Source organism: Apostichopus japonicus, chromosome 4 (assembly GCF_037975245.1).
Source record: "Apostichopus japonicus isolate 1M-3 chromosome 4, ASM3797524v1, whole genome shotgun sequence".
Classification (NCBI taxonomy): domain Eukaryota; kingdom Metazoa; phylum Echinodermata; class Holothuroidea; order Aspidochirotida; family Stichopodidae; genus Apostichopus; species Apostichopus japonicus.
The window spans coordinates 2,330,416-2,347,203 of record NC_092564.1 but is presented as its reverse complement, the minus strand read 5'-3'; the positions used below and the strand labels follow the sequence as shown (position 1 = coordinate 2,347,203).

Sequence of the window (16,788 nt, the reverse complement as noted above, 5' to 3'; positions counted from 1 at the left end):
TGGTGGCGCTACGCTTAGATAATTTGCCTACAGGCTTCGCCCCTCCCTTGACAAATTCCTCGCTACGCGCCTGTTTGAATTTGTAACGCAAACATCAGATATCACATCATATCAGTGAGCATGAAAATGGCGTTCCAGGATGGAAAGCCTCAAAACTGTCCGACTTGCCTGAAAAAATAACCAAAAATTTTCGCGCGCGCTCAACGTGTTAATGTCAATATCATATAAAGCAAGCATCGGTTATTACATCGCATGCCATCATGTACCGTACGTTCCGTTCAAATTGCGCAGTATGCCGCGGGATGCTAATGTAAACAACGACATGTCTCATGTAGATGTATAAAAAGCATGGAGGTCCAATTATGTCAAAACTCTCTTTTACATTAGTAATGGCGAATTAGGGGCTGCACCCCCGCCGCGCAGTGGCGGAGCGTCCATACGGTCATGGGGAGGATGCCCCCCTGACGGACTCAAATGGACTGCTGGCGCCTTTTTCAGCTCTTTACCACTTTTTACTTATTCTAGATTATTGAATTTTTTATTGCACTCTCATCTACTTATTGACATTTGTCACATTTTGTTGGTGTAATTTGGCGATGACACCTTATTCTTCGTTTATCTGCAAATTAGCCAGGCCCGGAAAGGGTCATTTCCGGCGATCTAGGGAGTATCTTTACTCAAAAATGTTCTATACGCTACGCGCCAACCAGTGGCGGCGCTCCGCTTAGATAGTGTCGAAAGCGCCCCTACAGACCATTCTCGCCCTCCTGACCAATACCCCTAGCTCCGCCACTGCCGCCGCGCCTCCTACGCCTATGTGTGTAGTGTTCGGTTTCGGAAATATCTGCTATTTTTTCATTTCCTTCAACCAAGTTTTATAATAGCCGTTATAAGAGGTTTTAATATTTGTACACCAATAAATTAACTGTGTCTAAATTTTCGAAAATTTCTGACCAACATTCTGCATCACACTTCCCTCTACTCGTGCAATTTTGACCAGTCTGTTAGGGGTTGAAGGAAGTTTTTCTATATTGGTTGTCCATAGATGAAATTTTGTACAACATTATGGGTATGTTTTGAAGTGAGTTTATTCACGAGAAATGTGAATTTTCAAATTCTGAACAAATATGGGGCTTAAAACCTTGAAAAGTGGGTCTGACGGGTATTGTGGGCCGCGACGTAGAATCACCTACAAAAGCAAAGACCCACAGGAGATGCGATCAGGTCGAACATGACGTGTGTCGGGTTGACAATCTTCAAAAAGGTTATGAATGAAAAAAAAAACTATTAGGAAATACTTGGTTCTCAGGCAAAAAGTGTACATCTGGTTGGTCATTTCAAGCCCGAGAAGTGCCGTTTCCGGTGATCTGGGGGGTATCAAAATAAGAAATTTTCTTGTACGCTGCGCGCCAACTGATTGTGGCGCTCCGCTTAGATAGTAATTCGCGCCCCCCGGGTTTGAAAATCTTGGATACGCGCCTGATTATGTTCCCGCGACGTTAATTATTTCTCTTTATTCCTAGATAATACCATGATAGTGGTCAGGCGCGGCGGAACGGAAAAATTATTGGGGGGGGGGCTAATGTGTGGAGCGCCACCATCGGTTGGCGCGGAGCGTACAAGAAAATTTTGGGTTTTTTCAAACCCCCAGATGGCCGGAAACGGCACTTTCCGAGTGTTTTATGCTGCGAATACCTAGCCCTAAAATATATGTCTCAAGCCTGCAATTTCTCAGATTGCACGTAAAAGTCTGTAAAAACATTGTAATTTGTATATTCGATGGTTTTTTAAGAGAGTAGCTATTACTCGTAGTGTACTCGCAAAGATGTTTTTGAGTGTAGTAAGGGCAGTGGCGGAGCTAGAGTATTGGTCAGGGAGGGCAAGAATGGTCTGTAGGGGCGCTTTCAACACTATCTAAGCGGAGCGCCACCATAGGTTGGCGCGGAGCGTACAGAAAATTTTTGAGTAAAGATACTCCCTAGATTGCAGGATATGACCCTTTCCGGGGCCTTGCTAATTTGCAGATAAACGGAGAATAAATAGGTGTCGTCGCCATTTTGTCGGAAAATTACACCAACAGAATATGACAAATGTCAATAGGTATATGAGAGCGCAATAAAATAGTCAAAAATCGCGAATAAGTAAAAAGTAGTGAAATGCTGAAAAGGGCGCCAGCAGTCCATTTGAGTCCGTCGGGGGGGGGGGGGGCATCCGCCCCTGACTGTATATATGGACGCTCCGCCACTAAGTAAGGGGATGTTGGAGAACTGGCTGAAATGAGGCAAGTCATTGGCCTAAGACGCAGTTGTGTTACGCTTACCGGTACTCACACTCACTGCTTTCACTTTTCACGGGGCGTGAAGACGCGGTTGGGGTGACAATGTGGTCTATAGCCAGGGGACGGGCCGAGGGTCCCCTAGCAATTACTAAAATTATTACACCTATAGAGTATACGTGTGCATCGGACAGATCGACAAGTATGCATTGAAAAATGGGCAGATGCACGTTTCGGAGCCTTGGTAAATATTGGGGGGGCTTATCATGCATTTGCCCCCTCAACTTTTTTATTGGGGGGCTGAGCCCCCCCCCAAGCCCCACCGGTTCCGCCGCCACTGATAGTGGTATAATATCTGCGTCAAAGGACTACCAAAACTAACTTGATTTCTACTAGTATATACATATGTTGTCCTATGACTGCAGAAGAGCTGTACACTAAGTACTACTGCATATAAACACAAACTGATTATTTCAACAAGTGGCTATACTTTACCTCAATTTGATCCATGGTTCCAGTCTTCCTCTTCTGAGTCAAACTAAAACTGACGGGACATCCATCACGTAGAACAGGCTTTGACAAGCAGGTTAACAGCTTCCACACACGTACGATATGATGCGATGAAAACCACCAAGCCTGAAAAGTAGAATTTAAGTCTTAGTTACGGGTGGTTCTGTCTTCGTACTGACTGTGCATTACAGAGCAAATGACGGTTGACGACGACACTTGTTTTGAGATTATAACAAAAATATATGCTACTTTTATACTCCTATTTTTGGTAGAAGAGACTCTTCGTGTTTAAAAAAACAAGAAGCAAACTAGGAACTTCTCAGTAATCCAATGAAGCATCACAGTAATCTTTTGTACTCCTATGTTTGGTAGAAGAAACTCTTTGTGTTTAAAATGAAACCAATTTAAAAAATAGGCTATCTATATAGGAAAATGCTCAGTAATCTAATGAAGCGCCACAGGAATCTTTTATGCTCCTATGTTTATTCATTCCCCCCTGACCCTTTCATTAAATTTCAGTCTTCATAAATTCTCAATTTTTTCACACCTCCTCACCACCTTAGAAGTGTTGTATGTACTTCTGTTCCGTTTCTGCTTTAATAGAACCAAGTTAAGGAGCCTTGTGATAATTCTTAACAACCCTTTTTGCAGCAGTGATCCTTGTTATTCTGCAATAATTACCAGCGTACAACAACTATGAGAATACAACCATCGGTATGTGCATGGGCGTCAATCCAGGGGGGGGGACGGGGGGACACGTCCCCCCCACATTTCGATGGATGAGGAAAACAATATCAAATGTCCCCCCACACATTTGGAAAAAGAGTAGTGTCGTGGCCCTATTTGGTTACGGCTTACACATCTTAGGATTCATATTCTCGAATATCACTCAATGTTGCTGAATGGAGAATTCCACCCAGATCTCGTGAGTTGGTACCCTGAGCTCTCCAACAATCTTAAGCTTAGTCTGCCTTTCTTTCGAGGCCAGTTCCATTCGTCGTCGGTTGCAGGGTATAGACAAATATTCAAGTCGATGAATCCAGCGGTACGGGCTATGTTTGGTGAAGTCGAAGCTCTCTTGTGGTCCTCCTCGTCTCCTCCGCCAGTTCGACGGAAGACGAGAGATCTTTTAGTTTTGAGGCGTTTGAATACAAGGCTACGGAGCACCATGTCTATACAAAGGCTGAACCATGTGATCGTGTTCCATATTCACCGCGCAGGGACGTCGTTAGAAGGGGTGTGTGGGTGTCTCACCCCCAAACTTGGTAAAACTGACGCTAGTTGGAAAATTGGAGTGCGACAGTCGGAATTTCCGACTGTCGCACTCTAGTTTATCTAGGCCTATTCATTTATCCCTGTTATTGTGCATGACCTATTTTTTTTTTTTAATTTCCGTCAAAATTGACCTTTAACCTGTCATATTTACCACGTTTTCCTTGCCACTTTGGGAAATTGTATCTCGCGATTCTTATACTCCACCGTACAAAACTTCGTATGATTTTGAATACTACAAAAAAAATGCCTAATAGAACTACCGTCATAGGCGTAGGGGCCCAATTCGATTTGTGGGGAGGGGGGGGGGTTGTAACGCCTTGCCCGAAAAATATCACCAAAATTTTTCGCGCGCTACGCTCGCATTTCACATGATAATGTGCATATCATACAGGCATGCATCGGTTTTTACATCGCATGCAAATAGCATACAATAATTTTCCGTCTTATTACCCTTCCGTATTGGTAAGAATTGTTGGGTAATAATATTATCAGTTTAACCACTGAAAAACACATTGCAAATTATCTTTCTTTCAGTAGGTGCCCAAAAGCTATCAGCATATTGCCCAGATGTCACTAAAATATTTGGTTGGGGTGGGGGGGGGGCAATAAGTTTATGAAAGGAGTGCCAGTGGGTACAGATGTATCGCAACAGTGCAGTCGCGAAAGATTGGGTTTTCTGACTGACACTGACCGTATCGTTGACGAGTAGCGCGAGAGTGGGGGTGCAAAGCAGCAGTCGGAATTTTCTGGCTTCAAAACCGATTTTCAGCCACTACAACCCCCCCCCCCCCTTCCCAATCATCAGGCCTTAGCTACGTCCCTGGGTACATGATGGTTACATAGTACGCTCCGACCAGAATTCACCCGATAACCAGATGCAGATCCACCTAGCAACCGAGGTAACTTGCTTGAGGACTCCAAAAAACAACCACTGATTTATTTTCATGCCTTCATCACTTTAGCCACCACTCACATCGGACCTAATCTAAGTCTGACGATACATGCGCATGTGTGGGGTCCTGAAAACATAATAAAAGTGGTCTTGTTATCCTTGTTTTCAAATTTCATATAAATGTATTCTCGTAGACCTAGCAACCTGGTTTAACATGCTGGCGTTTGAAGACTTTTGGCCAAATTTGCGCTAAGCTCGCTGTACGAACTCGGATCTGGGCTATGCCTTATTAGTTAGTTATTTAAATTATTAATAATGGCGTATGAGGAAATGCACCATTTTGTGGTATGACTCCCAGGACGGAAAGTCGAGAAACTCACATGCAGTCGCGGCGGATAGCTTCCTTCGCCTATATGTCCGGGGAAATTTTGGGACATCGTTCCTATAGACCAGGGGTGGGCAACCTGCGGGCCACATGCGGCCCGCCAGTGATTTTTTGCGGCCCGTGAGATGTCTCAAGAAAAATAAAAAAATCAATCTATTTTGCATCATCACCAAAAACGAGCTAACTGCTTAGAATTTATCTGCACTAATGATGCTGTCAGGTTGGTCTACTATCACCATTATTATCAACTGGACTGTATTGACATTATGGTTTGTGAATACAGATTAAGTACACAAAACTATTGCTTGAACGTCCTCGGAATCAAAGGTTTGAAATCAACAGCAGGTCGTTGGTTAGGTGCGGCCCTGTCAATCTTTCACTCCTAAAATCTGGCCGATCTGCATCGTGCCCATTGGGGCCCGGGAGGCACAGGCCCCCCACCCCCCAAAAAAATTGTTGTCAAAGGTGTCATAAAATTTGTCATAATTTAAAAAAAAAAAGTGTTTTCGAATTCGAAAAGTAGACTAAATATTCAATTGCTCTTTGATGGTCGTTGCGGATTTTCCACACACCTCAAAGACGACATATCGGGATTAGTAATGCCATTACCTTTGAATATGTTTGTCCTAAGCTCGCGTTTGATACAGTCACAATTAAACTGGAAAATGATCCCTTCGTTATCGCGCGTTTAACCTAAGGTTTCACTACTTTTGCTTTTTCTGCCCATGATTTCAAACAGCATAGCTTTTTATTCACTCAGTCACCACTTTTCACGGGCATGGGCGGTGATCATGGATCAGCCAACACAAAAATGTTTCATATCTTAAATTTTGGGCGCTTCTGGGAGACGAGGAATTGGTAAACTGAGGAATAAATGGCGATCACTTCCTTCGAAAATATTTCCCAAAATAAAAAATTGTCGGAAATTGTTATCAATTTTAGGGGTGTTGCTTACTGCCATAAGGCACGGAAAGTGCCGTTTCCTGCAATCTGAGGGGTCTGCCAGAAGAAAAATTTTCTTGTACGCTGCGCGCCAACCGATGGTGGCGCTCCGCTTAGATAGTACTTACGGTCGGATTATTCATATCGAGTGACGTCCCCCCCCCCCCCCACGTTTCAAAACGGATTGACGCCCCTGGGTATGTGGATTGTAATCAGACAAAAGTCCGAACAATATATATAGAAACGGATCTAGCACTTGCACTACGGTTGATCAGGTGCAAAACAATACGTTAGGAGTTCTGTAACATTAAGTATCACATAGTCTAATTCAGTTTTCATTTAAACAAAATTCCCAAGAAATTTTGGGTACATTCTTGCTTCATAAGAAATGATTGTGAGTAATTTGAAGGGTTAACAACCGCTGAGATGTCAAACCACGCGAAGACAAAACTCGCAATAGTAACCTCAAACGTTATCTAATAGAACTGTATATGGACGCTTTACAGTAATATAAAAATAATATCCGGTACCCTACCCTCTCTCAGCAGTGGGTCGCCGAGGGGGTGGGGTGGGAGGGATACGAGAGAAGGAGAGGAAGGGAAATGGAAGAAACAGGAGAAGAAACAGGAACCATGATACCCTCGATGCGGTCGTCCTGTTAGAATTAATAAATAGGACACATACAATAATCATTGCATTTAGGCTGAGTTGTTTACATGTCCTATATCAAATGTTTTAACTAGGGTTTACCTTTCAAATTACTCATCAAATTTTCTTATAACGCAAGTGCAGTGAGTTGAAAGTAGGTCCCTATTACAGTGTGATATGTAAACATCAAGGCAGGTTTAAGGCAAGTTCAGTTACACCTCACCACCTTAAATATCAAAATCAGACCATACGTGCGTGGGAACTTTTACAAAGTATGACATTCCTGGCAAATATATGCACAAGAATAATGGACTTTAGGGACTTGTCACGCCACTAGTGTGAAAACAGTGTGATGTAATAATTATTGCATAGAGGCTGAGTTGTTTACATTGCAATCGGCGATAGTGGGTCAATATATCTTTTCCCTCGTAAACAAGCTTGTCTACAAAATTTGAATTCAGTTCGTTCTATCCAGTGGCGTCACCAGACTTTTCAGTCTGGGGGCACAGGGGGGCACCAGCATTTGATGGGGGGCACTTAGGTGGATACGGATCGCCGTCCTGGGGGAGGGGTCTAAGGGGAGGGGGTGCCCCCTCCAGGCGCGGCAGAACGGGAAATTATTGGGGGGGGCTAATGTGTAGAGACTATCTAGGCGGAGCGCCACCATCGGTTGGCGCGGAGCGTACAAGAAATTTTTGGTTTTTTCAAACCCCCAGATGGCCGGAAACGGCACTTCCCGAGTGTTTTATGCGGCGAATACCTAGCCCTAAAATATGGGTCTCAAGCCTGCAATTTCTCAGATTGCACGTAAAAGTCTGTAAAAACATTGTAATTCAGTGGCGTAGGAAGGTACTCTTGAGTGGGGGGGCTGAAGACTGATGGCCAGCCTGGGGGAGGGGTCTAAGGGGAGGGGTGTCCCCCTCCCCTTTGGAATTTTTTGCATTTCCAGGTGGCCTCAGATGCAATTTGGTGCAATATAGCACAATTCAACACCCACTCAATTTTGTAAACTTAATTTTGTATTTTCAACTGGCCTTAGATGCAATTTGGTGCTCCAAATGAGGTTTTTTTCTCATTTGGAAATGAAAAAGGGGTTTTCTGACTTGCGGAGCGGGGGGGGGGGGCGGAATGATACTTCCGCCCCTCCACATTTTTCACTGGGGGGGGGGCTGGCGCCCCCCCCCCCCCCAGCCCCCCCCCCCCCAGTTCCTACGCCCTTGTTGTAATTTGTATATTCGATGGTGTTTTAAGAGAGTAGCTATTACTCGTAGTGTACTCGCAAAGACGTTTTTGAGTGTAGTAAGGGGATGTTGGAGAACTGGCTGAAATGAAGCAAGTCATTGGCCTAAGACGAAGTTGTGTTGCGCTTACCGGTACTCACACTCACTGCTTCCACTTTTCACGGGGCGTGAAGACGCGGTTGGGGTGACAATGTGGTCTATAGCCAGGGGACGGGCCGAGGGTCCCCCCAGCATTTACTAAAATTATTACACCTATATAGTATACGTTTGCATCGGACAGATCGACAAGTATGCATTGAAAAATGGGCAGATGCACGTTTCGGAGTCTTGGTAAATATTGGGGGGGGGGGGGCTTATCATGCATTTGCCCCCTCAACGTTTTCATTGGGGGCTGAGCCCCACGCCCCCCGGTTCCGCCGCCACTGCCCCCCTCCCCTTTGGAAAATTTTCGCATACGGAGGATGGGCTAGATGCAAAATGCTGCCACATTTGATGCTAAATTCGATCTGAAGATATCTCCATTTTGAGGTAATGATTTTAACAAGAGGCAGAATTTTGCAGAGGATATGAACCACATGCTGTCGATATTATGCCTAACCCTATATCAATAGAACCTACATTTGTTGAATTAATGTGTGCATAACCCCCGACTCCTTTCTTGTCTTTCTCGTTTTCGCCCATTAACTGTTAAGATGTAACAGGTTCCAGCATCGTTATTGGCTCCTATCAGGGATCTCACCATGCAATCCAAAGTTTGATCACACATCGAGTATGGCTCAGTATGCAGGTGTGAACATTCGCCATTTGTTCCTACAAGCATCTGACCTCTGCACCCCCTACACAACAGGGTTAATATATGGGTCCACAAATATAGGCAAGTATGGTGCCTGCGGACCCTCACATTCTCACATTTCGTCAGCTCCTAACCTGTCAACCTCAGACCAAGGCAACATATTGCAGTACCCTCCCTTCTCACAGTCATGTAGCTCGCGAAGCGGACGTGAATATCCGCTGGTATGGCGTGAGCACTGACACATTCAATGTAAATATCGACACCTGTTGTGATGGCGCGGGTCACGACTTCGATATACCCGACGTTCAAGGATAAACTTTTTCATTTTTTCTCAGCTCATTTGAAGAAAATACGAATTACTGTGCTTCTTTGTCCTTATGAAAAACCAACTCAGATGATGGGAGTTGAATATAACGAAATATATATATATATATTTTTACCAACCCAAACCTCAGATGGGGGGCACTCGGGGGGGCACTGGGTTTTCCAGGGGGGCACGTGCCACCCTGCCCCCCCCCCCCCCCTTGGCGACGCCACTGGTTCTATCAAGATGTTTGAAAAGGTTTTGTCTTGGATTACATGACTATTTGAATCAAATTTGACTGAACTCATGATCGCTACCAGCATCTTAGATGCCTACTCGCACACTTCGAAAAGCTTGATACTTCAATGTATCATATGAGACAAGTGAGTCAACTTCGTTAATATCTTGATAAGTCTGCAACTCAGAAAACTTATTCACGTAATAATTTCCAGTATGCTTGATGGCACAAATTCTTAAATAGCTGACGCAACTTCTTTCCAATTATCTAGACAGCAATTGATCCATAACATACATAGGAAACATATAATTATCATCATCATCATCGTCGTCGTCATCATCATCATGATCATCATCATAATCGTCGTCGTCGCCGTCGTCAATATTATCATAGTTATTGCTTTTCTTCGTCCTATTATTATATTTATTGTTATTACTATTTAAAGGATCTTGTGTTTGCTGAGATCAGACATTCATTAAGACTCAACCAAGTGAAGATATATTCAAACAGGTATTTGATAAATTATTGTAAGAGATTTTTTGCTGTTCTGAAAGTTTCAGCTGAAAATGCACAATGAAGAGGAATTCCTTAATGTAGGAATATCATTCTAATTATGAATACCATATATCGAAATATAACTACATGAAGGAGGGGCTTATCATCTAATGTTTCTACAAGTGAAGCACTCTGTAAGTTTAAATATGTTGTGTACAGGGTCATAACCATGAGATACAGGTATTGATTAAATCAAAGGAAATTAACTGCCTTGGTTGCATGATCACAGCATCTATCTGCCTTGCTGATATTCAGAGCTAAATTGTGAAAATTCCAATGACATATCTCGTCTATAGTATCAGAATGTTTTGTGGATAATCTAGTGGATAATCCCATTAACATAAGAAGATTTTAAGTCATTGTCACAAAAAAATAGTTCAGAGTTGAAGTTATGTATCAGAAACTTTGATTGTGCAGCAAATATTCTTTAACAATAAATACATGAAAGCATTTAATAATAAAGGAAGAACATGGAAAGATAATGAATGTGCACATGCTGATCTTTACAATCCGCAATCACACATCACTCGATTGAAGGAGCTTGCATATCACTAAAACAACTGTAAGTACAACATGTGATTAAGTGCAGATATACGCTCAACAATGCAATAAATGAACATGCTAGATGAAAGAATGAAAGAAGTAAAAATCATTAAAGGGAACATGTTTATCATTTGACGGAAGTGTGATAAACTGTGACATCCATTGACATCAACTTTGAGTGGACAACTTGAACTTAACTTTCCATATCACATGCACTTTTTTCATAAGTGCCCACACAAGCACAGAATGCTCTAAACTCCATTACTCTTGTGCATTCTAATTGCCAGGAATGTCACACTTTGTAAACATGCCCAGGTAATTATGGTCTGATTTTGATATACCAGGTTGTGAAGTGTAACTGAACTTGCCTTAAAACTGACCTGGTGTTTAAATATCACACTGTTTTCACACTAGTGGCGTGACAAGGCTCTAAAGTCCATTATTCTTGTGCATATATTTGCCAGGAATGTCACACTTTGTAAAAGTTCCCACGCACGTATGGTCTGATTTTGATATTAAAGATTGTGAGGTGTAACTGAACTTGCCTTAAACCTGCCTGTATATTATTATTATTTGGCCAAGCATGCCATATACCACAATGTTAGAATACCCATTCGATAATCCAGATTAAAGATATATATAATGCCTTGAAACAAACGTCAAAATGCTTTTAGGGGAGATGTTTGACTTAATGACCTTTGTTGAATTATCACGCAAACTTGTGGAGAGATCCGTGTACCTCCTATGACAAGAACGTACGGCTGTTCAGGATGAATGTTTATGTTTGTCAGGTACTGTTCAAAACTAATGCTCTCCTTGAGTAAAAATGACTACCCAACCCCCTTCAATCAGACAAAACTAAAATGCAATTTAGATTTCTCTTGCATGGAGAATATTGGAGTTTATGTTTTGTGGGGGAGTAACAATGGTGATTAAACATAAAAGGTGATTTGCGATGTACACAGAAGTACAAACCTTCCTCGATCTTTACAGACAGATCCTGTACCAGTATGTCATTTGTACAGGTTTATTCAATATCATCAAACAGAAACTGCAGAAGAAGCATGGAAAGCAATATATTCATATTTGGTTAAGATGAAGTGATGGTACATCGATATTCCATTCCATGACATTAGACATATCAACTAAACAGAACACAGCCAATTCAGAAATTAAGCATGATTTTTTTTTTTTTTTTAAATTTGAAGCAATCAATGTCAATTTACGCTCTGGTAAATTATTGGCAATAATACCCATAAATACTGAAAGCAGTTTGTTGTAACACTTAAAATGAACTTCAATTTAATTTGAAAATATGCCCTCACAACTTGTGATAAGCCATTAGCTGTAGCAGCCGCAAAAGTGTGGAATAACTTTCCTCAATCAGTAAGACTTTTCAACAGCCAAGAAAAATCTAAAAACTTACTTGTTCCAAATCTCATTTATGTAACCTTTTTTTCTGCTGTGTCTGCAAAGCGCCACGAGCACCTTCGGGCGGCTACTGGTGCTAAACAAAGTGTCCATTATTTTTATCATTATTAAGAGTGCTTCCAAGAATTCCTTGCAGTTTAGTTTATGCCTTAAGTAAGTTAATTTGGGAACAAATCTTTGGTTTATTTTTTCCAAGATTCTTATTCTAAACGTTAAATTGTAATCAATCTATCATTATAGCTTATTGGTAAGAGGCTAGCTCGGCTTTCAAAACATCTCCTCTTTAAAATCCCACTCTAGACACTCTATCTCCATTGCCCTCTCTTAATTTAAAGAAAATAACAGGGAGAAGATGGACGGCAGCATTCTTCTGATCCACTAAATGAATGAATGGAAATTTCAAGCATAGAATCCCAACCCAACATAACCTTCCATAGTCCCACATATCATAGGACAAACCTATCGATTTGACTGATTGCCTCTTTTTATCGCATCAAATCCTCTCTCGCTGACGTTACATTATCGCACCATCCTACTCAACAATTAGCTACTATATGTCTCATGGTTGATCAAGGGCGTAGGAACCGGTGGGGCTGGGGGGGGGGGGCGCCAGCCCCCCAGTGAAAAATATGGGGGGGCGGAAGTATCATTCCGCCCCCCCCCCCGCTCAGCAAGTCAGAAAACCCCTTTTTCATTTCCAAATCAGAAAAAAATCTCATTTGGAGCACCAAATTGCATCTAAGGCCAGGTGAAAATGCAAAATTATTTACAAAATGGAGCTGGTGTTGAAGTGTGCTATATTGCACCAAATTGCATCTGAGGCCACCTGGAAATGCAAAAAAAATCCAAAGGGGAGGGGGACACCCCCTCCCCTTAGACCCCTCCCCCAGGCCGGCCATCAGTCTTCAGCCCCCCCACTCAAAAGTACGTTCCTACGCCACTGTGGTTGATGCTAGGCTGATTTCGCTTTTGGCGGTGTTTTACAGCAGTGGATCAATGGTATAGTTGGCATCCTCTTTCCTTCTTTTCAAAACGCTTACAGAAAGCTGAATCAAAGTATAGTACTTTTGGTCGCGAGCTCTTGGCCGTCTATTTGAGCGTTCGTTATTTTCGACACATGCTGGAGGGCCGAGTTTTCACCGTATACACAAGACCACAAACCAATCACCTTCGCACTTGCCTCCAAGCCTGACCGCTACTCTTCACGCGAAATTCGTCATCTTGATTACATTTCGCAGTACACAACGGATATTTAACACATCTCTGGGCGCGACATCTCTGGGAGATGTAGTAGCCGCATCTCTCTCTCTCGCAATGTATTCGGTCTAACCACATCTCCCGTAAATTTTGCAGCAATGGCCTCCGCTCAACAACGTGACGAGGAGCTTCCCACATTACGGAACTCGTCAACATTAAAACTCAAGGATGAGCCGCTCTCCACTTCAGAAGGCACAATTGTATGTGATCTCTCAACTGGCACAGCCAGACCTTATGTGCCGCAGCAATTTCGACATGCTATTTTGACTCGCTCCACTCGCTGTCACATCCTGGCATCAGAGGGACTCAACGTTTAATTACTCAACGCTATATTTTGCCCAGCATCAACAAAGTTGTTAGAGATTGGGGTAGATCATGCCTAACATATCAACAAGTTAAGGTACAGCGCCATACCATGGCGCCGGTTGGTACCTTTCCCGCTACAAAAGCACGTTTCCAGCACATCCACATGGACATCGTTGGCCCATTGCCACCTTCCGATGGAAAATCCTACCTCTTGACATTCATTGATAGATTTACCAGATGGCCCAAAGCTGTACCTATCCCTGACATCACCGCCCAAACAGTAGCGAAATCTTTCGTTGAACGATGGATCCCTATTTTTGAAGTTCCATCCATAATCACAACCGATCGGGGTGCTCAATTTGAGTCAGCACTTTTCAGACAGCTCACTCAACTTCTAGGAGCTCAACGCATCCGTACCACAGCATACCACCTGTAGCCAATAGGCTGGTCGAGCGTTTTTATCGACAGCTAAAAGCAACTATCAAAGCCACTGATCCCACCCATTGGACAGAGGCACTCCCGTTGGTCCTTTTAGGAATCCGAACGTCTTTCAAACAATATCTTCAATGTTCAGCCGCGGAAATGGTTGTTGGCACCACCCTAGCCTAAGCTTGCCCAACGATTTTATATCACCTTTAGCCTCCGATACGATACCTGATCCATCAGCCTTCGCTACGCGTCTCCAGCAACTTATGGCAAAGCTTCGCCCAGCCTTGACACGACCGTCGTCGAGTTCCACGCACGTTCATAAAGATTTGGCCAAGTGCACGCATGTCTGGGTCCGTACTGACGCTCTTCGCAAGCCTTTGCAACCGCATTACCATGGTCCTTACAAGGTCATTGATCGCCATGACAAGTTTTTCACTGTTTTAATGCGGGGCAGAAAAGAAACCATCAGCATTGACAGGCTCAAGCCTACTTACCTCGATGCTGATTTCACAGATCAGCAGGCATCACGACCATAACCTAAGCGGAACGACAACCTGGTTACGCCTCCTGCTCCGCCTGTCCGAACAGCTACTTAACCAACTCGCACAACACGGTCGGTTCGTCATGTTCACTCGACGTTACGTTCAGACTATTTCCATTCTTTAAGCTTGTTTCCTTTTTCATCGATTGCTTTCCATTTCCAACCACTCTAGGGGAGCTAGCTTTAACAAGTTTTATTTCCTTGCACCCTCATCTCCGGAAGTCTAAAACTTTTCTTGAGACGGGCTGCCCCACTTGGAAAATACTTTAAGGGACTTGCTCGGATCATGGAGGTAAAAACAGAGCTCGGAAACACGCGTCATCTTAGCTTGGGACTTCCGCGACATGTGGATTATTAGTATTACCAGTACTAGCTGACCTATATTAAGATACTTAATTACAGCTATACTCGCGTATCTTTACCTCGAGAACTTCACCCTTATTATGTTCGGACATTGCCCGCTCGCGTTAATTACTGCTCCGCGAGCTCTTTTCACCGGACTTAGTAACCTATCAATCACCTCCGGTCCGCTTCGCAGGTGATTATAGTTTATCAGCGTAGCCTAGCATGGTTGCTGTTCATAGGATAGTAACCCTAGGCGACCTAGAGTACCACTACTACTACTAAGTACCAACCAATACATATCCTCTCATTTAAACATGTCAGGTACTAGTAATGATGTCAAAGCAACTACATTATGCTACCGATCACCAAAGTGCTATAGATGGGTCAGTGATTTAAAAAGAAAAAGTTGTACTTAGTGTCCTCTCATATACCTTTCTCCCTCATGTGAATATATTTGTAATATCATCCCTCCCTTACAACAAAGAAACAGGTGCCCAGAAAAGTTTACAAAGTGGCTATTTTTACGACCAGGAGTAACAATAATTTCCGGTAACGCATGCGCAGTTGCTTTAACGTGGCTATTTTTACGACCAGGAGGGTTGGGTTTAGGGTTAGGGTTACCCCTACTACATGCGCAGTTGCTTTATTTACTTGACTGCTCATGCGTAACCGGAAATTCGCCGATGTCGTAAGAATAGTTTATAAATAATTTTTACTCCTGGTCGTAAGCAGTGGCGTCGTTCTCATTGGGGCCCGGGGGGCACAGGCCCCACCCCCAAAATTTTTTGTTGTTGTCAAAGGTGTCATAAAATTTTGTTATAATTTATAAAAAAAAAGTGTTTTTGAAATCGAAAGTAGACTAAATAGTCAATTGGTCTTTGAGGGTCGTTGCGGATTTTCCAAACGTCGCTCGTGCCTACCAGCTAATTCTCACCCTGCCAGTCACTTCCTGCTCATGCGAGCGCGGCTTTTCGGCGTTAAAGTTTGTGAAGAATTCGTTGCGGACGAGCATGTCCCAAGCACGCCTGAGTGACCTGATGGTGCTGGCCACGCACCCCGACCGCGCGGAAGCGTGCAAGCAGACTGACATTGACTCATTTTGGAACCTAACTCAGCGACGTTGAATGAGAACAGTGTCAGCAACTGAATTTCTTGTAGGGCCTACGAGAAATGGGGCTTCTGTTGACTGCTTGGTCAATGGTAGTTAATTGTTGATATTCAGTCAATCGAAACAGTTAAATAATTACTGGTTGATAACTAATGAACCAAATTTGCCATCAACACTGCCATCGTTGAACACTATTATAAATACGTAGTCCCAGAGTAAGACAACCCGTTACCTTTGCCAAAGTCAGTCAATTTTCCATGAAAAAATGGCAAATTTTTTAATTGTTTTCTTAGCCTGTAACAAAGTTCGGAAAGTTAAGATAAATGTATAGTGAACAGTGATTATGGGACTCCATGTGAACTTCTTCTTAAGTAATGCAATCAGTTCGCCAAGGGCGGCGGAAGCACTTTTAATCTGGGGGGGGGGGGGGGCACCGACATCAAAGGGCACTTTGCAGAAATTCGATTGGACTGATGTAGCCTACTATTTAGTACCCTTTATAACTCTTATTGTATTATCTTATTTGCGTATACACATCACTCCATCAACGCCCCCCCCCCCCCCCAAGGAAAATATGCATACTAGCACTGCAATATCCAATGTGCAAATTGGGAAACAAGGAACAAGTTTTCTATTGAGACAAAATGAGGTGAAATCATGCTAGTTGCTAATGTAGGAATCTTCCGAATTAGAGTTTATTTCTTGTTAATATCTTAACAAATTGTTTCCATTCGAAATAGCTTTGAGCTTGACCCACATAAATCATTAAA

General features: G+C 43.0%; 1 protein-coding gene across 3 annotated transcripts in view; it reads right to left on the bottom strand.

The window, feature by feature from the left end:
• LOC139966118 (transient receptor potential cation channel subfamily M member-like 2) overlaps positions 1-3,101 on the bottom strand; it is a 69,228-nt gene extending 66,127 nt beyond the window's left edge. For all 3 annotated transcript variants that reach the window (XM_071968830.1, XM_071968832.1, XM_071968831.1), the window contains exon 1: positions 2,771-3,101. In XM_071968830.1, the coding sequence (XP_071824931.1) occupies positions 2,771-2,785 (15 nt within the window). In that variant the 5' untranslated portion in view covers positions 2,786-3,101. The remainder of the gene's footprint in view (positions 1-2,770) is intronic.
• Positions 3,102-16,788: the final 13,687 nt, after the last annotated feature.